This window comes from Microtus pennsylvanicus, chromosome 14 (genome assembly GCF_037038515.1).
Source record: "Microtus pennsylvanicus isolate mMicPen1 chromosome 14, mMicPen1.hap1, whole genome shotgun sequence".
Lineage (NCBI taxonomy): Eukaryota > Metazoa > Chordata > Mammalia > Rodentia > Cricetidae > Microtus > Microtus pennsylvanicus.
In genome coordinates this window covers 45,259,037-45,282,767 of record NC_134592.1, presented here as the reverse complement: position 1 = coordinate 45,282,767, position 23,731 = coordinate 45,259,037, and the positions used below count along the sequence as shown (strand labels likewise).

Sequence of the window (23,731 nt, the reverse complement as noted above, 5' to 3'; positions counted from 1 at the left end):
TTAAATTATGAGATTGGGTACAAGCCTTTGGGGGCCAGGGAGTGGAAAGTGGTTTGAAAGAAAATGGCCCTCAAAGTGAGTGGTACTAGTAGGAGGTGTGGCCTTGTTGGAAGAAGTGTGTCGCTGTGGGAGTGAGTTATGAGGTCCCATACATATTCAAGCCACAGCCAGTGTTTCAGTTCACTTCCTTTGGATCAAGATGCAAAGACTCTCAGTCCCAGCACCATGTCTGCCTGCAAGCTGTCTTGCTTCCTGCCATGCTGATAATGGACTGTACCTCAGAACTAGAAGCAAGGAAATACCAAAAGTCTGAAGATGACCCAGGACTTCTACAAACTGATTCTACAGAAAGAATCAGGGCTTCACAGAGACATGTGAATGAATGAATGAACAGTTCATGATAAATTATATATCCAAATGAAAATCAGAAATAACTTAGTTTTTTCCAAACAGAATGACAGACTAAATTATAATTCATCCACAAGAATAACTATTTAGTCACTAAAAAAACCCCTTGTTTTGAGAAACAAACTAATAAACAGAACATTTACAAAAATAAGACGCATGTCATAAATTTGTACATAGAATATGATGTTCATTTTTAAATTAAAAGACACAACACAAAATATCCATCTACTTCAGTACCTCCCAAACTTTCTTTAAAAATTAAAGATTACTTCATAATTTAAAATAAAACAATCTTAGGTTTCAGAAAGGTTTATCTATTTTTTGACTATACATTAAAAGTAACTAAGAAGTATTTGCATAGTGAATATACACTTAAATTTTTTTTGTAATTTATGAGACTACCAATGTGCCACCGAAAAAAGTCCATACTTGTCAGTATATGCTGATACATACTTTAATAATTCTACCTCTGTAGTTAAGGGGAAAGGGCAGATTTTTAAAAATATTTGCTTAAAAATAGGTAGAAGTATTCTCTTACATTAATTTTACCTGCCTTCCCCAAAAGATAAAACATTCAAGTTAAAACTTACCTCAAACGTGTGGTCTAGCCTGTATACTGATACCGAGTTGACCGCACTGACTATTTCCAACACGCCATTGAAATTATTCAAATCTTGGAACACCTGCAGGATTTCTATTATTCTACTGAGCACTGCCACCCGCTCCTCAAAGTTTTCTGCTTCCACAATGCATCTAACAACAACAAAATATTCGTGCCTTAGAAAAATTTTTCACCTCAGTTGGAAAACAAGAAACTTCTTTGTAAAGCCAGAGTTTTAGCTTAAATATGACTTAACATTATGACTACTAAGGTACAATAAAACAGAGTAAATAAAAACTTACTTTTCAAACCAGAGAGTGAGGTTTGTTGTATGGCGAATCATTTTTAATAAATTTGGAGAGTTTATTTCTTTATCTTCTTTGGTCCAGACACTCCCTACAAGTTCAGAAGGTTGGACTTTCCTGTAAAACATCAAAAATCAACACAACTTACCCTACGAAAGACTAGCGCTAGGTTATCTAAATGCTTCCACAGCATAAACTGAGAAATGTATGTGCAAGTCAAGTCACAAAGATTAGACCCAAACAGTCATAAACACGAAAAAATGCTTTATCACTTGTGGTGAGGAGGGGTCCTAAACCTACAATAAAATCCCAATAAAATGCCTGTCAAACTAATAGAAGTCTGATGATAACACCAAAGGTGAGGTAGAAAGCATGAAGCCTCCAGTGCTGGTACGGAGGTGAAGATGGTTCACCAACCACTCGACAACTTGGTAATATCTCACAGCACTGAAGACACACACACTGAGAAAGCAACTCAGCCTCTAGGATAAACTTACACAGTAGTGGGAATGCATTTACAAGAATGCTCAGTGACATTGTTTATAAAAGTGAAAAACCCCAAGCTGCCTAGAAGCTAACTATCAAGAACTAGAGAAACCAGAGAACAGCCATAATGAAATATTACACAGTGGCTAAAGTAAGTAAATTGAACTCGACATCAACTTGAACAAATATCAAAAATAATGTAAATAAAAAAAATTGGCACAGAGTGGTATTATAAATATATGTGGCTTTAAGATATGCAAGATAATGCTACATATTACTTAGGGCTATACACAGAGACACCTAAACTATAAAGACAAACAGGGAGAATAAATATCAAGTCCTAGGTAATAATAATATTTTGGAAGGAAAGGAGAATAGTGTAATTAGGGAAAATTGTAAGAATTTCAATCTTGGGGGCTGGAGAGATGGCTCAGAGGTTAAGAGCATTGCCTACTCTTCCAAAGGTCCTGAGTTCAATTCCCAGCAACCACATGGTGGCTCACAACAATCTATAATGGGGTCTGGTGCCCTCTTCTGGCCAGCAGGCATACACACAGACAGAATATTGTATACATAATAAATAAATAAATAAATATAAAAAAGAATTTCAATCTTATCTAAAATAATAATTTTATTGTCCATGAACATTCATTATTATCTATATTTGGAATGCTTGAAATAACTAATAAAAACCAGAAGAGAATACATAACCATTGATGAGTCAGGACTGTATAATTTAAAAACTGGCCAATGTCATTGCCATCAATGTCCTCTAGTTTTCAATATTTAAAAACTTTTTGGTCAATAGACTTGAAGATAAATGGGTACTTGCTAACAGTTTTTGGAGTGTATTTATTGCTCTCTTCAGACAAGGACTCATGTAGTCAAGGATAGCCTTGGATTCTCTCTGTATTAGAACAAAGCCTTGAACTTTTGCCTTTTCTCCTTCCAGTTTTCCAAGTGCTGGGATTGTAGGCATCTGCTAACATATCTGGCTTTTTCAGAATAACTTTACTTACTTAGAACTTTATTCACTAGAAATCTACCCACAGTATCGATGTCTGTATGTTACCTTTCCTCTATCAAACAAACCACAGAACACTTAGCATTTCTATTCCACGAAATATCCACTTGCATGTCTACAAGGAGTTACATACTTTAAAACAATGATATCCCTATCATTTTAAAAACTGATCTCACACTCAATCATGAGGAAAAATTTTATTCAGTACTATTTGCTTTGTTGCCTAAAGTAACAAGTTTATACTTACTTGATACAAATCACAATACAAAACTATTTAGAACACTAATCGAATTCCACATTACTTAAAATACAGCATGTAGTAATCGGAGCAGCAGGGCTGCGTTCCCAGCACCCCGGCCGCCTGCTCTGCTAGCTTATGCCCTGAAATAATTACACGGACACTGTATTCTTTTAATCACTGCTTGGCCCATTTCTATCTAGCCTCTTCTAGGCTAACTCTCGCACCTGGACTAGCCCATTTCTTACATTCTATGTAGCACAGCTAGGTGCGCTTACCGGGAAGATTCTAGCCTATGTCCATCCTGGGTCAGAGCTTCATCGCGTGCATCTTCCCAGGAGCGGGGAGCATGGCGTCTCTCTGAGGCGTCTGCTCCCGAGAGGAGAGCTGTGGAGTCTGAGCTCACTTCCTCTTCCTCCCAGCGTTCTGTTCTGTTTACTCCTCCCACCTATCTTCTAACCAATGAGGGCCAAGCAGTTTCTTTTTATTTAACCAATGACCTTCCTCCATCAACAGCATGGTATTCTTAGTCAGATGTTTATAAACATCTGGTGGCAGGTTAGAGGTAAGACTCTGAATGGCACAACCAGAGCAAAGCACAGACACCAATTCTAATGAAGACAGTTTATCTCTGGCTCTGTCCTACAGTCTCCAGAGCAGTAACATTTATAGCCTTGCTTTCCCAGTGCAATCCATTAAAAAAAAAAAAAGAAAGGCTGTTAAAAGCATGGGCTGTTTTTCCAGAGGACCAGGGTTCAATTCCCAGCACCCACATGGTGACTCACAAGTGTCTGTAACTTGAGTCCCAGAGGATCCAATACCTGGAAACACTAGGCAATGCAACTTGATGCAGACATCCACACAAACTACCCATTACAAAATATTAATTAACTAATTAATTAATAAAAAAATCTCCTGATGAGGAAGAATAACTTCTCCAGAATTTCTGTATTGTTTACTCTATTTTTTCAGACAAGGCTTCATGTAGCTCAGGTTGACCCTAAACTTGCTATATGCTAAAGCTGGCTTTGAACTCTGGATCCTCCTGCTGTCTATCTCATGACTGCTGGGCTGACAGGCTTATACCAGCACACCCAGCTGGATACAAATGAGGGGCTTATGACATGAGCATGGTAGGGGCTTATTTTTCAGCAGGGAGCAGTCCCTAACCAGTCTACGGCAGTCGCTGAAGCCTGGGTTGTACAGAAAGGCTTGCGTCACAACACACCATCCATTCACTGGTCAGCCAACAACCTCACATCCACACTGACTGATGGCGCTGTCTCGGACTACAGCAACCTAGGGCACATCAGGAGTGGGGCTGCTGTGGAAGCAGTCATCACCTTGTCATTAGGGACTGCAACCTCTAATCGGGGCTTAGTCCGTACTACATTGTAAAAGCCTGTCGCAAAACAAATACAGAAGAAGTCTTTTCTTTACAAGGTATGTGTGGTGGGGTGACACAACACGTGTGTGGAGGTCAGAAGACAACTTGGAGGGGCCAGTTTTCTCCTCTCACTCTTCTGGCCTACTCTTAAATACTCACGTATAATTAGCAAAATATTCTGAAAACAGGTAAGACGCATACCCGAAGTTCTTGAAATAAAGCAAGCAATTAACATTACCTACCTGTACAGGTCAGACTCCAAAAGCGTCAACTGCCGTGCAATTTCTATTGGATGAAGTGTCATAAGGTCAAATGTCTCAAACTGGCCTGGTCTACTTATATGCCATTCGATTGGTGGAGGTGGACTTTCAAAGGTAATATTATGGCTTATTCCATTTGCCTGAGCTTGCTTTTTCCTCTTGATGATTTTAGCAATGGACTCCACCCATTTCTTCATAGCCTTCCCTGGGGAAACAAGAGAAGTGCCCTTGACTTGACCACCGGGCTACAACACCGACAAGACATCACCACTCCACTCGTTTTCAAGCATGTGATCGTAGAAACTTCACAGTAATCACAGTACCACTGCTACATAGAAAAACTGGTCCCAAACCTTTCTTCAGACTCCCACTGTGTAATCGAAACAGAGCCCTCGGACTCTCAACCCCTAGGCTTCCATTTCCTAAACGCCGATATTGCTACCACACCCAGCAAAGCAATACCTGGATATCTTCAAATATTTTGCTAGTATTCAAATTTAACTTTCAAATGTTTTCTTTTTTTTCCTTTTTTTTTTTTTTTTTTTGTATTTTCGAGACAGGGTTTCTCTCGAATTTTTAGTGCCTATCCTGAAACTAGCTCTTGTAGACCAGGCTGGCCTCGAACTCATGTAGATCCGCCTGCCTCTGCCTCCTGGGCAGTGCTGGGCAGTGCTGGGATTAAAGGCAAGCACCACCACCCAGTTCAAATGTTTTCATATAGTTGACTTGTTTTTAAAACGACATAAGGGGCTGGAGATAAGGCTCAACGGTTAAGAGCACCAGCTGACCTTCCATTGGCCGAGCTCAGTACCAAGCACCTACAACAGGCTTTAACTGCAGTTCTAGGGGATCCAATGCCCTCTTCTTGCCTCCATGGTACACATACATTTACGTAGGCAAAACATCCATGCACATAAATAAATAAAATTAAAATTTAAAAAGGTTACAAACATGACATTTAGTCAATATATAATTTTCCTTAATATACAGGTTCCCCTTTTATCATTCAAAATGCTTACAATTTATTTGATGAATAAACTAAATTATTTATCCTGTGCCATTTGTTCTGTGGGATTTTTCCAAGTTTGTATTTTTGCAATTTCATACCTATGGCATCATTTGCCATGTTTATCTAACCAGAGATATAGACACTAATCTAATTCCAATGTATGGTGTCTGCTTTTTTCTCTTTTTGAGATATTTACTAATTCTAAATCACTAATCCATTTAAAAATTTTTAATATGAGTGTGTGTGTGTCTGTGTGTATGCGCAGGTGCCCTTGGAGACAAGAGGATGTCTGCTTCCCCTTGAGCTGGTTCCAGGCAGTTATGAGCCGTATGCGGGGTCCTTTGCAAGAGCAATGAGCACGCTTAGCCCCTGAGCTGTCACTCTGTCCTCTGGATCTATTACTTTATTAGCACTGTAGAAGGTGATATAGCATTATGTCTTCAATTAGTAGGCAAACTACTTCTATTAAAAAATCAAGTTTCCCTCATGAAAAATTTGGTTATTTTGAGGTATAATTTGTACAGGAAAGAATGTATGACATTTACACACACATACTCTCTTTAGATAAATAAATCTAACATACATTTTAAGTTTAGATTATGCACAATTTACTGTTTCCATTAATAGCTTTGATATACTTTATCCCCAGCAAGCAGAAGGTGAAAGAGGAACAAGAGTCCAAAATCACCCTTCCTACATTAATGGGTTCAAATCCCACCCGGGACACACAAGACCTTTCTCAAAATATAAAGTGAAGGTCTGGAGACATGGCTGAGCAGTTAGGAGCACTGGCTGCTCTTGCACAATAAAACTATCTTTGCTATCTCACAGTTGGACAAAGGAATGCATTCTCTATTTTAAATAAAATTTCCCTTAAAGAACAAGCACTTAGCTTCCTAGCTGCTATGAGGTGAACAGCTTCATTATTACAGCCTCTGCCTCAAATCACAACCCCAAACAAGGGAGCCAGCCAAGCGCAGACTGAAGCCTTTGAAGTTGTGAGTGAAAACATTTGCTCCCTGCTTTCTTGAAAAGAACAACAAACAGGACATGGAGAAAGTTAGGCTTGCTGTGTTACTTTTCGGCAATGCCGTATACTGTTAGTTAAAACAAATTTGTGCTTTGTTTAATAATGCACATTTTGGTAACATCTATATGTTTAATTATCAAGTCCCAGAGTTTCATATTGTAGGTTGTGATTCCGAAACTTCAAGTAGGAAACACTTATCTTTCCGGTTCAGAGGGATTTCCTGAAATACTTTTCCAGAAATAAATACTATTTTTCAACGTTAATGGTCCAAATTAAAGAACAAGATTAAGAAGAATAGGAGGAAAATTTAATCATATTTTATTTAGTTGAAGGGATGGAACGGAACCTTGGGGTGACATAAAATGTTCGATTATTTAGGATAATTTTTTATGAGTATGAGAGAGAGAGAGAGAGAGAGAGAGAGAGAGAGAGAGAGAGAGAGAGAGAGAGAGAGAGAGAGAGAGAGAATACACCATGAGTGTTCAGACAGCCTGGAGTTGGAGTTTAAGCAACCATTAGCAGCATGATGGGGTGATGGGGACAGCACTTGACTCTTCTGAAACAGCAGCCCCTAAATATACTAAATTTACTTTAAAGGTCTTTGACTTCTCTACAAGAAGTATCCTCAAAATGTTGCAAAGGCAGCTGAGGAGATTGCTGTGTGGTAGAGCACTGGCCTAGAGTCCAGCAGGGCTTGTGCTCCATCTCCAGCACTGATAGGACAAAACCAGAAGACAACAGACACTTGAGAAGACAAGGTTCTATGCCTTCAGATGACGCTAAAAACATCACATTTTCCAGAGGAGACAGCAGGATGATGTCAGTTTTCTAAATGTGATAAGTAGTTTATTTCTACAGTACACTTATGTACGACACAAGATTCAATCAAGCCTTTCAATAATATACCTCTTACACTTGAAATGAAGGATTCTAGTCTTTCAAGCAATTCCAGGTCTCTTTCAAAGTCATAAAAATGATGTTCAACCCAGTGGCGAAAGACATTTAAGATCCTGATAAAATGGAAAGAAACATTTAGTGAAACTAAGTGCTCAATTAAGCTTCTTTCATTTCTCTATTATGAAGTGAATTCTATATGCAAAGACATAAACACTTAAATCTCTAATATATACTCAATATTCAAAAATATAAGAAAGGCCTATTTTCAGACTGTGCAGTAAACTGATACTTTAAAGATGCTGTAAAGTATAAAACCTCATTTCTGTGCTTTATTACCGATTCCTATTAAGAAAAAGAACATTTTCTTTATTCATATATAAAAGAATCATGCTCCATAGTACAAAATACATTTTTAAGTTCTTAAATAGAAAAAGCGTGTTTGTGTGTGTATATGAGAGAGAGAAGTCAACATCATGTGTCTTCTTCAATCACTCCTTTACGTCATCATCATTATTGCTGTCATCATCACCATCAGAGACAGGCTCTCTCACTGGACCTGGAGCTCACCAATAAGTTAAGTTGGCTGGCCGGCATGTTTCCAGGCCCCTCCTGTCCCCACCCCCTTCAGGGCTAGGACTGCAGGCTCACACGATCATACTCAGATCTTAACCTGGGTGCTGGGGATTGGATTCAGGCCCTCATGTTTGCATGGCAAGTACTTTGCGGACTTAACCCTTTCCCAGGCCCCTGAAAATCATTTTTGAAATATAAGTTTTGATGCATTTTCACATAGAATGGAAAACTTATCACTTACTATGTTTGATTTTAAATTCAACCACTATCATTTCTTTGTAAGCTACAAATAAGTCTGTAACCTTGTTGTTTATTTCCAAAGACAAAAATACTACTTTGGAGAGAACATTTGTTTTGTAATATCACAATATGGTTACTTCTGATATTGCAAGTATACAGATTTAATCCTCTATACAGATGCAATTTTCCACTCACTACCACAGATATACTGTAATATATACCAATTGCATTAGCAATTTTATTTTATTACTTCAAAAAATTATCATCTGCAGTTAGGTCCTTTTCTTCCCTCACAGCAGGGTGAGCAAATCCAGCTACTCTCAGTGTGTGTCATACTGTTTGTATGGAACAGCTTCACAATACTGAGGATTGGTCAGTGCAGCAGCTCAGGGCTGCATCAAGAGATCACAGAACTGCTGGCTCCTAGCTTATGCTTACATCAATTCAAACAGCTCTGTTTCCTTCAACAGCAACACAGTTCTAAAGTTGTTAGATGAAAGAAGAACGTCTCACCATCTGATTTTATCAAAACTAAACGTTTCAGCTTATCAAAACATCAGTACGAAAACTAATGGGCTAGCCATTAAGTAGAAGAAAATATTTAATATTTACAAAATATTTTTCCTGACAAAATATAGTAGAGACTGCAACCTTCTCAGTTCACCCCATACGTCCATTAAAAAATAAAAGATTGAAACTTAGTAAAACAGACAAGATGTCCTGAACAGATTCTATACTACAAGTATGAATAATCAGAAAGAAGCAACAGTTCTTATAATGAATCACGAAGGGCAACAAAGCACAGTGGGAAACTATATACTCAGAAATACAGTTGAGGCGTAAAGCAGGGCTTCCACAAACACAGGTGGGGGTATGGACACTGGAACTCACAACAATCTCCCTATGTCGGAAAAGTTCTGACAGTTTCTTTTATAGCTGAACATATACCTAAACTTTCCCTCTAGTCATTCTGAGCCATTGGTTTGCACTGAGTCAAAGAATTACAATTGACAATAAGGTCATATCAATAAATTTTAAAACTACTGATAGAAACAACATGGATCATCTCAAAAGCATTTTAATTAAGAGGACTGAAATGAAAATAATAAAGACCTACTTAAATGTAATTAAAAGATAAAACTAGTTTATGGAGGGGAAATCAGAATAGTGCTTTTGGGCATGGACACAGCTCTATGAGAAGGGCACAGAGCATCTTGCTGAGGTGCGGTAAAAATATGCCTGCATCTTGCTTGGCTTGGTGGTACACGCCTTTAATCCCAGCACTGGGGAGGCAGGCAGATCTCTCTGAGTTTGAAGCCAGAGCGGTCTGGTCTACAGAGTGAGTTCAAGGACAGCCAGGACTGTTACACAGAGAAACCCATCTCAAGAAACAAACAAACAAAAAAAACCCGAAAATGTTGAAAAACCACCTTTCATTTTACCAAATCCTCAGTGCTCACAGAACAGGCTTGGCAGCTGATGTATGTCAGCCCTCTTGACTCATACACTTGATCCCACTCCATTCTCTCTTTGTCCTCTGACACCAATTCCAATGGCTATTTCTTCTGCACATCAGTCTCAAGTTTGCCTTTGTACGACTTCCCATTTTCTTCAGTATGTACAGCCATGTTTCTGTGGAGCTAAATCCTACACATTCTTCCAGGAGAATCTTAAATTTTACCTTGCTTAAGATGTCTTCCTTAACTACTCCAATCTAATCTCTACTATTCCTGAATATTTACTCTACTTAGATTGGACCAAAGCCTTAAGCATGTTAGGCAAGTACTCTACCACTACACATTGTCCCCAGCCATGTCTTTATGCTTTGAGAAGGGGTCTTATTTAATTGCTTAGAATGGTCTTGCTCTGTAGCCCAGACCAACCTTGATCTCCCTGACTCAGGTTTCTGAGCACCTGGGATTCTAGGCCTGTGATATCTGGCCTTGCTACTCCTGAAATTATTATAAAGGTGTGTGTTTTGTAAGCCACTGAAACATCCTAAGTAGAGTAACATATAACTTCCATATTGCCCTTTTTACCAGTAGAATTACAGTATTGTGGTACCATAAGATTATAGCAGTCAGTTATTTTTATACTTGTTATATGGTATAAATATAAAGCTAAAACACGGGGGGGGGGGGTACTTAATTGGGGGAGGGGGAGGGAAATGGGAGGCGGTGGCGAGGAAGAGACAGAAATCTTTAATAAATAAATAAATTAACAAAAAAGCTAAAACACAGAAAATCAACATGACTAAGTCTAAGATCATTTTCTTCCTCCAAATAGCAATTTAATAAATGCCTGCGTCATAGAAGGAGACTTAATTTCTCTGTAGATCAGACCAAATGTATTACAGCTCTTAGAGAAAACTTTCTCTAAGAAAAATCATTTTCTTCCTCCAAATAGCAATTTCATAAATGTATGCTCATATAAGGAGACTTAATTTGACTGTAGATTAGACCAAATGTATTACAGCTCTTAGAGAAAATTTAATGACTTCTCTGTTTTTGATTGGTAAATAAGTTCAACTTCTATAAGGAAAGCCATGTTCGGATCAGACAGCCATTGGCATTGCCATTACCTGAGACTGCATTTATTTGTGGCAATTACTGTGGAAAATAAATAATTAACAAACTCAGTTCTGAAGCTGCAACCTACTGATCAACAGCAACCAAGGACACGGTGGTCACAGAAAGGGTCTTCTATCTGAACAATAATAGGTTTGCAATGGAGAGAAGTCGTTATTTTGGTTCTCATTTGGGCTGTTGGGACTAGTCAAATGAATTTCAAATTTTCAATGCTTAGTAGAAAAAAAATATGCTGGCTAAGGAAGTCAGGAGTGGATTTTAACCCTATCTTGTCACTCTCTTTATAAAATCTATTTCAAATTACTTTATCTTGCTCAGTTTTAATATTCTTATATATGTAGTATGCATAAAATTATATACATCCCTAGCACTACAAAAAATGATGTTGCAAGGATAATATAGAAAAGATAAAGCACTAATGGGTAATGGCTGGCATACAGTAAGTTCACTCCTACAAGGATCCCTTAAAGTGTCTAATGTCTATATATTCTGAAGAGGGAAGGAGTTACAGTTGTGAAAGCATACACAATCACTACACTAGCATAATGGGATGTGGAAGAAAAAACTGGGGAAAAAGGTTTATGTGGCTACCTACAGCCCTAACAGATTCTTCTGTCGTGAAAACACTGGAGAAGCCCTGGGAAAGTTAAGTTAGCTACACTAGCTTGTCTCAATAAATAAAGCAGATAGCAACCAGGAAAGACACACTGGATGTTGATGTTGGGGCTCTGTATGCACATGAACCTGCATACATATGTGCCATACACATGTGAACATGCATACACACATGCGTGCACACCACAGTATAGACAAAAAATAAAGAGCAAGCAGACATCTCAGTGTATAAACACATGATATAAACAGTGCAATATATTTAATTAATTAAACTACATTGGGTTATTTAAAAATTACCTTTAAAGAGAAAGAGGGAAACTTGGCTGAAATAAGTTAAAGACAGAGGATTTGAACTAAGAGCTAAGAACTTGTGTATGGACTATAAAATAAAGTATTTTAAAGCTGTAATATTCGGGTCAAACCTGAGTTGCACAGGTTGGACGTATTCCTTGCGAAATCTTTTCAGATCTGCACTGATGGGTTGCTCGCCTTTCTCTAGTGCCAATTTGTCTGCCTCAGTAGGTTCTGGTTCCGGAATTTCAAACCTGAGAATAAAATCAAGAGAAGAAAAATGTGTTCATATATAAATGAGAGAGACTTTGGCTACATCAGGAAGAGGTTTTGGCTAAACTATCCTTCTTCCATCATCACATAGGAAGCAGTTACTGCGTCACCCACCCTGAGGGAAGCCTGCACATAAGAAATCTTCCGCTGTTTGGTACCAAGGTTTGTATTCCTTTTTTAAGAATTTATTTTTATTATTACTATTTGTACATACCTCTGTATGTGTTCATAACTGTGTGCATGAGGGAGTGTGTGTGTGTGTGTGTGTGTGTAGGTGCCCATGGAGACCAGAGCCATTGGAGTTGGAGTTATAGGCCATGTGGGTGCTGGGAACCAAACAAGGTTTCTCAGGAAAAGCAGCTACTGCTCTTAACCTCTGAGCCATCTTTCTAGTCCCTGTATTCTTATTCTTATTTTTAAAAGTTTTATAGGTAGCACTGATAAGCACAGGAAAGGTCAACATTTTATATTTTTAACTACAAAAGCATTTAAAATGCTACTTAAAAATACAGTAAAAATTTCAGCCTAAATCTTAATATTTAGATACTAGCAATGTAGGAACTGTTGTTTTTAGGCTCAATAATAATTGATTTTTAAAAATAATAAGCATTATCTTTTAGAGATACATATAGAAATATTTAGATAAAATCTTGGTCTAGAATCTACTTCAAAATAATCCTGGGGGTAAGATGGCTAAATCTGTAGAAAATAATGAGATATGTCAATGATTACTGAAGTTAAATGGATAAAAGGGCTTATAGTCTTCTATTTAACCTTGTATATATATATTTATTTTAAAACAAGTCTATTGCAAAAGTAAAAGGTAAATAAACATCTGTAAGAAACAAAATTAACTTTACTGAAATACAATTTTCACTACTGAAGCTTGTTTTTTCTGTTTCCCACTTAAAACCCCATTGCATGCTGGAGCGTGCCCTCACTGGCAGAGACTCAGGAAGCCTGTTGAAGAGAACAGCAGTGTTGCTGTAACACAAGCGAGCTGCGTTCAGGAACTACTGAGTATTAGTAGGACCTCTGCAAAGTACAAAAATGTTAACGTGTGTGAGAGATGTCTTTCTTACCGTTCTATCAGCAAGCTTAGCAATTCCTGTGGTTTACAAAATGAACGATATGTAGTAAGAAAAGTACGAACGAAATTGGGATCTGAAAAACCAGAGCAAAGAATAGATTTCATGTTTAATTTATCCACTTTAATTAACTCTAAGTACCACATTTTCCTTTCTTTCCTTTTTGTTTCCACTTTGGAGCCTCCCAGTGTAGCTTTTTTCCTGACAGATGCAACATTTCTCTCTCTCTCGCCTTCCTTCCCTCCTTCCTCCCTATAAAGACAAGGTCTCATGTAGCCCAGGCTGCCTTCAGAAACTGCTGTGTAGCCACGGATGACCTTGAATGCCTTCTCTTTTTGTCTCCACTCCACTTCCCAAGTGACTGGCCTAAACCATTTCTTGATAAATGAGAAGAAGAACTGCTTCCAATTTTAATTTTACAAATAAACATTTTATGAGCACTTATTAATCACTGAAATTAATGACACATTTTAGAAACATTTAATGAATTATTTAGTCCTTTTGACTTTTCATTATTTATTTGGGAAGGCACTCCACTCCCATGCATCAACTCTGATATTTTTTTCCTGTCTTGGGTCCCAGACCCTACGAAAACACTTGCTAGTTTCACACACCTGCATACACATGATATGTTAACCTATCACACACCTGCATACATGTGATATGTTAACCTAGTTTCACACACCTGCACACATGTGATATGTTAACCTAGTCTCACATACCTGCACACATGTGATGTTAACCTAGTTTCACACACCTGCACACATGTGATATGTTAACCTAGTCTCACACACCTGCACACATGTGATATGTTAACCTAGTCTCACACACCTGCACACATGTGATATGTTAACCTAGTCTCACACACCTGCACACATGTGATATGTTAACCTAGTCTCACACACCTGCACACATGTGATATGTTAACCTAGTCTCACACACCTGCACACATGTGATATATTAACCTAGTTTCACACACCTGTACACATGTGATATGTTAACCTATCACACACCTGCACACATGTGATATGTTAACCTAGTCTCACACACCTGCACACATGTGATATGTTAACCTAGTCTCACACACCTGTACACATGTGATATGTTAACCTATCACACACCTGCACACATGTGATATGTTAACCTAGTCTCACACACCTGCACACATGTGATATGTTAACCTAGTTTCACATACCTGCACACATGTGATATGTTAACCTAGTCTCACACACCTGCACACATGTGATGTTAACCTAGTTTCACACACCTGCACACATGTGATATGTTAACCTAGTCTCACACACCTGCATACATGTGATATGTTAACCTAGTTTCACACACCTGCACACGTGATATGTTAACCTAGTCTCACATACCTGCATACATGTGATATGTTAACCTAGTCTCACACACCTGCACACATGTGATATGTTAACCTAGTTTCACACACCTGCACACATGTGATATGTTAACCTAGTCTCACACACCTGCACACGTGATATGTTAACCTATCACACACCTGCACACATGTGATATGTTAACCTAGTTTCACACACCTGCACACATGTGATATGTTAACCTAGTTTCACACACCTGCACACATGTGATATGTTAACCTAGTCTCACACACCTGCACATGTGATATGTTAACCTAGTCTCACACACCTGCATACATGTGATATGTTAACCTAGTCTCACACACCTGCACACATGTGATATGTTAACCTAGTCTCACACACCTGCACACATGTGATATGTTAACCTAGTCTCACACACCTGCACACATGTGATATGTTAACCTAGTCTCACACACCTGCACACGTGATATGTTAACCTAGTCTCACACACCTGCATACATGTGATATGTTAACCTAGTCTCACACACCTGCACACATGTGATATGTTAACCTAGTCTCACACACCTGCACACATGTGATATGTTAACCTAGTTTCACACACCTGCACACGTGATATGTTAACCTAGTCTCACATATCTGCATACATGTGATATGTTAACCTAGTCTCACACACCTGCACACGTGATATGTTAACCTAGTCTCACACACCTGCACACGTGATATGTTAACCTAGTCTCACATACCTGCATACATGTGATATGTTAACCTAGTCTCACATACCTGCATACATATGATATGTTAACCTTTCAATTAATTTCACCACAGTTCCTCCTTTAATAATGGGGATTCCACTTCTACTTTGCAAGTTGTCTTCAAAAACAATGTTTTCCTCAGAGTCCTTTACCACAAAGCGATACACGTCTGGACTTGGCAGCCTGAGTGGCTGCTCGTTCTCCTCCTTCAGCAGCACGGAGTCCAGCATTCTGTCCAGAGTACTTCGGTAGTGGAGGGAGATGAGGGCTGCCATCCAATTATTCTTCTCTTCTGCTGACTTAGCAGCAAATATTACACTGTTTTCATCTTTGGAAACTAATTCAAAAGCATGCTTGCATTCACAAGTATCTTCCTTATCACAGATTTGAATTTTCCTCATGACAAACTTCTCTTTTAACCTGTACTCTGCATTACTACAGCCGGGAAGTCGGGTCTGGCAATGATTAGGTTTACAGCTGATCATCAAGCCGTCAAAGAGGAAAATATGTCTCTCGTGTTTAGCACCAATTCTGGTCAATGGCCCCTCCATTATGAATTCATTACAGCACTGTCCAATATCTTTGCCTTCCCACCCATCTATGTTTTTCTGAATTTCATTCATTTTTTTAATAGCTAGATGCTTGCTTCTTAATTGACGATTGTAAAAAAGGCAAACAGGGTCCCTAAAAAAATAAAGAAAGGTTAATTTGGCTTATTAAATTATAATAATTATGTAATACCAAATCAAATAACAAAAGTATTACGCTGAGTTGAGGGGTCTAGTTAAATGACTGAGTACATGCTTAGCATTAAAAGGCCCTGAGTCTGAATACCCAGCATACCAAAGCTTAAGTAACCAAATATTAAACTATATTGCTAACAATTATTTTCTTCTAGCCCTGCCCCTGAATACCAAATGACCCAAGTTCACTACTGTCAAAGTACTGCAGTTCTAGAGCCATAGGAACCAAAATTATAGGGGAAAAAATCCCATGTTGCTTGCAAAAAACAACATAAAATTTCATTAAACATATATTTAAATGAACAAATATGTCCTACATTATAACAATGGTAATTTTGCCATTTCCTGACTAAAACAAACCAAAAAAGGACAAACATAACTTTAAAAAATGCAGTTAGAGGGCTGGAGAGATGGCTCAGCGGTTAAGAGCACTGCCTGCTCTTCCAGAGTCCTGAGTTCAATTCCCAGCAACCACATGGTGGCTCACAACCATCTGAATGAGATCTGGTGTCCTCTTCTGGCCTACATGCAGGATACTGCATGCATGCACAAATCAATCAATCAATCAATCAACCAATCCATCTCAAAAAAAAATACAGTTAAAACAAACTTGGGAAAAGTAAGCATCACACACAATGAGGGAAACATAAACATTCATATTTGGAACAATCTCAAATTACCCTGGTCGGCGTCTAGGTGAATGCTGCTTGTAAATTCTGTCCATGCTGCCCTGGAGATTCATGAGAGCAGTGATAGCCTGATTCAAACACTCTCTGTCTTCCTGTTCTTCACTACATGCTTTCAACTGCTAAGGAGGAAAAAGATAAAATTGCATTGCTTGGTTCTATTCTCAACGTCGTTGTAGTTAAAGCAGCAACAAATATTCAAAACTTAAATGTACTGATGCACTAGCTTGAATATGCAATGTCTCCCACAGGTTAAAGTGTTTGGACACTAAGTTCAAGTTGGTAGCACAGTTTGGGAAGGGCTGTTGACCCACAGAAGGTGGAGCTTTTTGGCTGAGGATGCTGTGTCCTTCAACTGTAAACCAGAGTAACCCATTCCTCACTCACGCTGCTCCTTGTCAGATATTTGGATGCAGTAAAAAGACTAAAGTGCTTAATAAAGACAGCTATAGGGGCTGGAGAGATGGCTCAGCGGTTAAGAGCACTGACTGCTCTTCCAGAGGACCCGGGTTTGATTCCCAGCACCCACATGGCAGCTCACAACTGTCTGAAAATGCAGTTCCATGAGATCTGACACCTTCACACCAACAAACATAATAAAGTTAAGTAAAAAGTTTTTTTTAAAAAAAGACAGCTATAACTTTGTATAATTATATATACCATCATACTTTCAACACACAAAACAATTTAAAGTATTTAAATCATGATGTTTAAGTTATTTTCAGGGTCAGCAAGATGGTTCTGTGTTTAAAGTGCTTGTTGCACAAACCAGATGATGAGTTCAGTCTCCAGAACCCACGTAAAGGTGAAGGAGAGAACCAGATGATGAGCTCAGTCTCCAGAACCCACGTAAAGGTGAAGGAGGGAACCAGATGATGACTTCAGTCTCCAGAACCCACGTAAAGGTGAAGGAGGGAACCAGATGATGACTCCAGTCTCCAGAACCCACATAAAGGTGAAGGAGGGAACCAGATGATGACTCCAGTCTCCAGAACCCACATAAAGGTGAAGGAGGGAACCAGATGATGACTCCAGTCTCCAGAACCCACGTAAAGGTGAAGGAGGGAACCAGATGATGAGCTCAGTCTCCAGAACCCACGTAAAGGTGAAGGAGAGAACCAGATGATGACTCCAGTCTCCAGAACCCACGTAAAGGTGAAGGAGGGAACCAGATGATGAGCTCAGTCTCCAGAACCCACGTAAAGGTGAAGGAGGGAACCAGATGATGAGCTCAGTCTCCAGAACCCACGTAAAGGTGAAGGAGGGAACCAGATGATGAGCTCAGTCTCCAGAACCCACATAAAGGTGAAGGAGGGAACCAGATGATGACTTCAGTCTCCAGAACCCACGTAAAGGTGAAGGAGGGAACCAGATGATGAGCTCAGTCTCCAGAACCCACGTAAGGGTGAAGGAGAGAACCAGATGATGAGCTCAGTCTCCAGAACCCACGTAAAGGTGAAGGAGGGAACCAGATGATGACTCCAGTCTCCAGAACCCACGTAAAGGTGAAGGAGAGAACCAGATGATGACTCCAGTCTCCAGAACCCACGTAAAGGTGAAGGAGGGAACCAGATGATGAGCTCAGTCTCCAGAACCCACGTAAAGGTGAAGGAGGGAACCAGATGATGACTCCAGTCTCCAGAACCCACGTAAAGGTGAAGGAGGGAACCAGATGATGACTCCAGTCTCCAGAACCCACGTAAAGGTGAAGGAGGGAACCAGATGATGAGCTCAGTCTCCAGAACCCACGTAAAGGTGAAGGAGAGAACCAGATGATGACTCCAGTCTCCAGAACCCACGTAAAGGTGAAGGAGGGAACCAGATGATGAGCTCAGTCTCCAGAACCCACGTAAAGGTGAAGGAGGGAACCAACTCCACGAAGCTTGTCTTCTGCATATGCTCCATGGCGCCCACACCCTAACTCAACACTATATACCCATGATTAAAAAAATTTTAAAGCTACTTTAATTCACGAATATGAAAGCAGAAAATAAGATTAACTCCTAAAATTATTACATGCTCTTTATTAGTTAAATACTTATGTTCTGGTAATTTCAAAAAGTTTACATATATTCGTTATACAATAGATAAATTTTAACACTTCAATGTATATTAAGTTGCATGTAAGCAAACATTATAAAGGGTTTTATTGATATACTTTTAATTTTTAAATTATTATATGTATATGGCTGTTTTGTTTACATGTATATCTACACACCATGTGTGCCTAGTGCCCACAGAGACCAGAAGGGGGCATCAGGTGCCCAGGAACTGAAGCCGCAGATGGAGGTGAGCCATCACATGGGTACTGGCAACTGAAACCAGATCATCCGCAAGAGGATATTTTTATAACATTAAAGTCCACCACTCTAGTACCAAGAAATAATGAAAGTTAATATTTTAAATTTTAATCATCCTTAGAATTAAAGTTTTACAAGTTATTTTTTAATTCCTCAAATTTTGGCTTTATTTCATCTACTGCAAATTTTCTTTTATATTTCACTCAGAAGAAAACTTTCTCTCAAAAAGAAAAAATACTTTTTAATAAAGTTATTTATATAAGATTATATGCCAATATTTTAAACTTTTTCGATAGAGAGCCAAGTATTACATAGATATTACATATGGAAAGTATATAAATATATATTTAAGTAATAACTATGAGAAAATTATCTCTTCAAAGAAATTCTGACACTCAAATTTATTTCACAATCTTAACCAGAAAGCCTCCTCCTATTTCAAGAAAGGCTCTCGCCGGGCGGTGGTGGCGCACGCCTTTAATCCCAGCACTCGGGAGGCAGAGGCAGGCGGATCTCTGTGAGTTCGAGACCAGCCTGGTCTACAAGAGCTAGTTCCAGGACAGGCTCCAAAACCACAGAGAAACCCTGTCTCGAAAAACCAAAAAAAAAAAAAAAAAAAAAGAAAGGCTCTCCTCGTATTTCAGGGAGTTCAAAGGTTAACTGTAAATCTGGCCCAAACCTTTCAATTGTCCCCTACTTGGAACACAGACATCGGATTTTCCAAGGGTATTTAAAAAAAATCTTGCCACCAAAAGATTACAATGAAAATGACTATATTAGAAGTAGTGTCTTAATATCTAGATTACTAAATAAACACTGAAAAGATAATGAGCGAAATAAAATAAACAACCCAAAGTTTGAAAAAGGATCAGGTTTTGTTATTCTGAATTTTAGGTAACCACATAATAAAAGTTATTTACTTTGTCTATATAAAAGACTTCTCAGGCTTAGGAGATGGCCCAGTGGTTAAGAGCACTCGCTGGAGGACCCAGGTTTGGTTCCTAGAACCCAATGGCAGCTCACAACCATCTGTAACTCCAGTTCCAGGGGACTCAACACCTTCTTTTTGTTTTGTAGACAATATACTTAAATGGTACACAGACATATATACAGGCAAAACACACACATAAAAAGTGAAAATTAAAAAAGATTTCTTATAAAAAGAGTCACCTAAGCTCTACATTAAAATATTTTAATAGCTGGTGTAGTGGTGCACACTTTAATCCCAGCATGCGGGAGGCAAAAACAGGCAGATTTCTGTGAGTTCAAGACCAGCCTGGCCTATATAGTGAGTTCCAGAATAAGCTATATAGTGAAATTCCCACCCCCTCTCTCATATATCTTAAAGAAGAATGTTGATGGCATGAAATGTCTACTATAGGTTTGTTATTTTTCATTAAAATCTTCAATTATCAGCAGCTGTGAAATTCTACCTAACTTAGAACTACCCTAAATTCAGTTATAAAACTACTAAATTTCCCCTCTCCCTAATTCTATTCAAGCAAATTCACATGTTGTCTTTAAACAGTCATACAATAATTACAAGTTTGTCAAACAGAAAGAAAAGTCAGGAGATTTAGAGTTTCCCGGTAGTGGGAGTATATAAGACAATTGTTGCATGGTACAATCTCAGTTCAATAACTTGCTAACTATTTCTTTGATTTTCAGCACTAAGATAAACGGAGAGACTGTCTGTGGCATTGGGGATGGAACCCAGAGCTTTGCATGTCTAGGTAAGTCTCTGACGAGGCACACGCATAGCTAAGAGTGAGACCTAAGTGTCAGCTTGATGGAGATCCACGCTGCTTCTCTACAGAATTGGAAAGGATGCATTCTACACCACAGAAATCACGGTGGTGAACCAGCTGCATATGTGTCAAACTCTTCCATGTTTCTGTGGCTTTCTGTGCTGTGCCCTGGCCTACTCACCCAACTGGTGAACCTGCCTCCAAAACACCACAAAATGCTTCTTAATGTTGAAGTTGCTTTTCAAATAATACCTTCCCTCTTTTACTGTTAATTTACAAGCAATGTTAAATGTATAGAACAGTTGCGAAAATAAAAAATTCTGAATACTCAAGTTTCTATTACTATTCGTATTCTTTTGTGTGCATACCATCCCCCAACCTTACCCACGCCTCTCCTCACAGAGAAGGGGAAAACACTGCTGAATGGCTTTGAAGAACTTCCGGAATATCCTTATATCGCAAATCACTCTCAGAATAGAGGACAACCCGTGGGAGTCAGTTCTCTCCTTCTACCATGTCTAATTCCTCAATCCTAGATGAGTTGATTTCTTTATGGCTCTGTAACTCATTGATTTACCTTGTCAGTACCTACAGTGGGGTGTCCACCATAAATGAAATGAAATAATGTTACTCACGTAAGTTGTCACAAGGATTTTTTTTGTCAGTAATGTTGACAAATTCTGTTATTCTTTTTTTTTTTTTTTTTTTTTTTTTTTAGTTTTTCGAGACAGGGTTTCTCTGTAGCTTTGGAGCCTGTCCTGGCACTAGCTCTTGCAGACCAGGCTGGCCTCGAACTCACAGAGATCCACCTGCCTCTACCTCCCGAGTGCTGGGATTAAAGGCGTGCGCCACCACTGCCCAGCCAAATTCTGTTATTCCTGTAGCTAATCATATGACTGTATGACTGTCAATAACTGTGAGCTTGATGGTAGATTGATTCCTAACTCTCTAACATGTATGTATTTGTATGTACATACATACGTGTACACACACACACACTTCTTAGACAGACTACTGGCTCATGCTACAAAAAATGGGAAATAAGAGCTGAGAAAACATCTTATCTTTCTGGAAGGTCCCCTTTGGGAAGACTGACTGCTATGACCTAAGGCTATCAATTTGTGGGGTAGGACAATAACACTTCTCTAGTCTCAAATGAACAGAATTATGGATATGAGATAAGCATTTATTTCTATAGAATGTGTATATTTCTAAAATAATCATTCAATCTTAGGGAAATTGAAATATTACCTTTAAGCGGTGTTCTTTACACTGTTAGTATTTCAGCAGTACATCTTAGAATAAGAATGTTCTTTTGTGGAATCAGAACAGAGTTCAGATCAACTTCACAAAATTTTACAACAATAAAGCTCTATGATCCTAGATTAGGGATATAGCTCATTGGTAGAGTGCTTGCCTAGCATCACCATGGCCCAGCACAGCATAAACCGTGTGGTAGCACACACCTGTATCCTAGCACTTGGGAAGTGGGGGTAGAGGACTGGAGTTCATGGTCATTCTCATCTACACAGCAGACCAGCCTGGACTACATGGGACTCAGGCTCAACAAACAACAAAAGGCTCTATTCATCTAGAATACAGAGTTTTATAAACTGTCTCAGTAATGTCCTTTGAGGAACATTTCCTCTATTACAGGACCTAGTTAGTGCTGCGTTAAGTTGTCAAGTTTATTGTTCCTCTTCATCTGCAGAGTTCCTTGGCATTGGTTTACATGATTCTTCCAAATAAATAACACAGACACTGATAGATGAGCTCCCATACAGCCAAGCCTCTAAGATTTTCCCTGACTTCCCGGGCAAAGCTGGTTACTTCTATACCAGTTATCCTACACGCTACTGCACTTTGGAAAGTTTGTTCTAGTTTTAAAGTAGAATCAAAGTGCTAGATTCCAGTACGGCACTTTCACACACACTCTGCTCTTCGCTCCCTGCCCCTCTGTGTCTGTGCTCCCCCGCCAGTCTCCTTCCTAGTCCAGTCACTGCCTTCTGCTTTCATGCATTCTTTGCCATCTGTTTCTCCTTCTCTTCTCCCTACGTTAAGACCTTCTTCCCTTTTCAGGAGCCACTTTTATGACTTACACTCTCGTTCCTACATATATAAAAATTAAAATCCAACACTGACATGTGAGAGAGAACATGGTACGAGCCTGGGCTATTTCACTTAAGATAATAATTGATTTCCAATTCTATTTTCCTGCATATGTCATGATTTCATTTTTATTCATAGCTGAGTAAAAATTCATCGTGTGAATATATATGTATTACATTCTTTATGCTTATCAGCTTATCAACATATGAATGCATATGAATGGATTATTAAGCATTTATTCTAATTACTTCTTTGATATCCAAATTCTTCATTAAATTATAATAAGGCCCTTAAACAATAGAGATACACCTTTTTTGTCCATTTTTAGTATAATATGGTTAGTACCCAACAGGCAGTTGTCAAAAGTAATCAGGATTGTGTGTGTGTGTGATACTCAAATCTTTTGTGTTTATATATAAATAACTAAATACTTTTAGTTCTCTGTGCATGATCTTTTATTTGTTTATTTAATCTTTTTTTTTTTTTGATTTTGGAGGCAGGGTTTCTCCGTAGCTTTTTGGTTCCTGTCCTGGAACTAGCTCTTGTAGACCAGGCTGGCCTCAAACTCACAGAAATCCGCCTGCCTCTGCCTCCCGAGTGCTGGGATTAAAGGCATGCACCACCACCGCCCGGCTTGTTTATTTAATCTTTATTACAACTCAACGATATATGAAGTATCATAACATATGTGCATAGATCAGACAAGGTATGTGCAGAAAGGT

At 38.8% G+C, this 23,731-nt stretch overlaps 1 protein-coding gene across 5 annotated transcripts in view; it reads right to left on the bottom strand.

Moving 5' to 3' along the window:
* Sos2 (SOS Ras/Rho guanine nucleotide exchange factor 2) overlaps positions 1 to 23,731 on the bottom strand; it is a 103,215-nt gene that overhangs the window by 14,716 nt on the left and 64,768 nt on the right. For 3 of the 5 annotated variants that reach the window (XM_075948230.1, XM_075948226.1, XM_075948228.1), the window contains 8 exons: positions 16,847 to 16,974; positions 15,452 to 16,107; positions 13,308 to 13,389; positions 12,084 to 12,206; positions 7,655 to 7,758; positions 4,692 to 4,914; positions 1,312 to 1,431; positions 999 to 1,161 (listed from right to left, as the gene is read on the bottom strand). In XM_075948230.1, the coding sequence (XP_075804345.1) occupies positions 999 to 1,161; positions 1,312 to 1,431; positions 4,692 to 4,914; positions 7,655 to 7,758; positions 12,084 to 12,206; positions 13,308 to 13,389; positions 15,452 to 16,107; positions 16,847 to 16,974 (1,599 nt within the window). The remainder of the gene's footprint in view (positions 1 to 998; positions 1,162 to 1,311; positions 1,432 to 4,691; positions 4,915 to 7,654; positions 7,759 to 12,083; positions 12,207 to 13,307; positions 13,390 to 15,451; positions 16,108 to 16,846; positions 16,975 to 23,731) is intronic. The other 2 variants (XM_075948227.1, XM_075948229.1) reach the window with 1 other exon arrangement.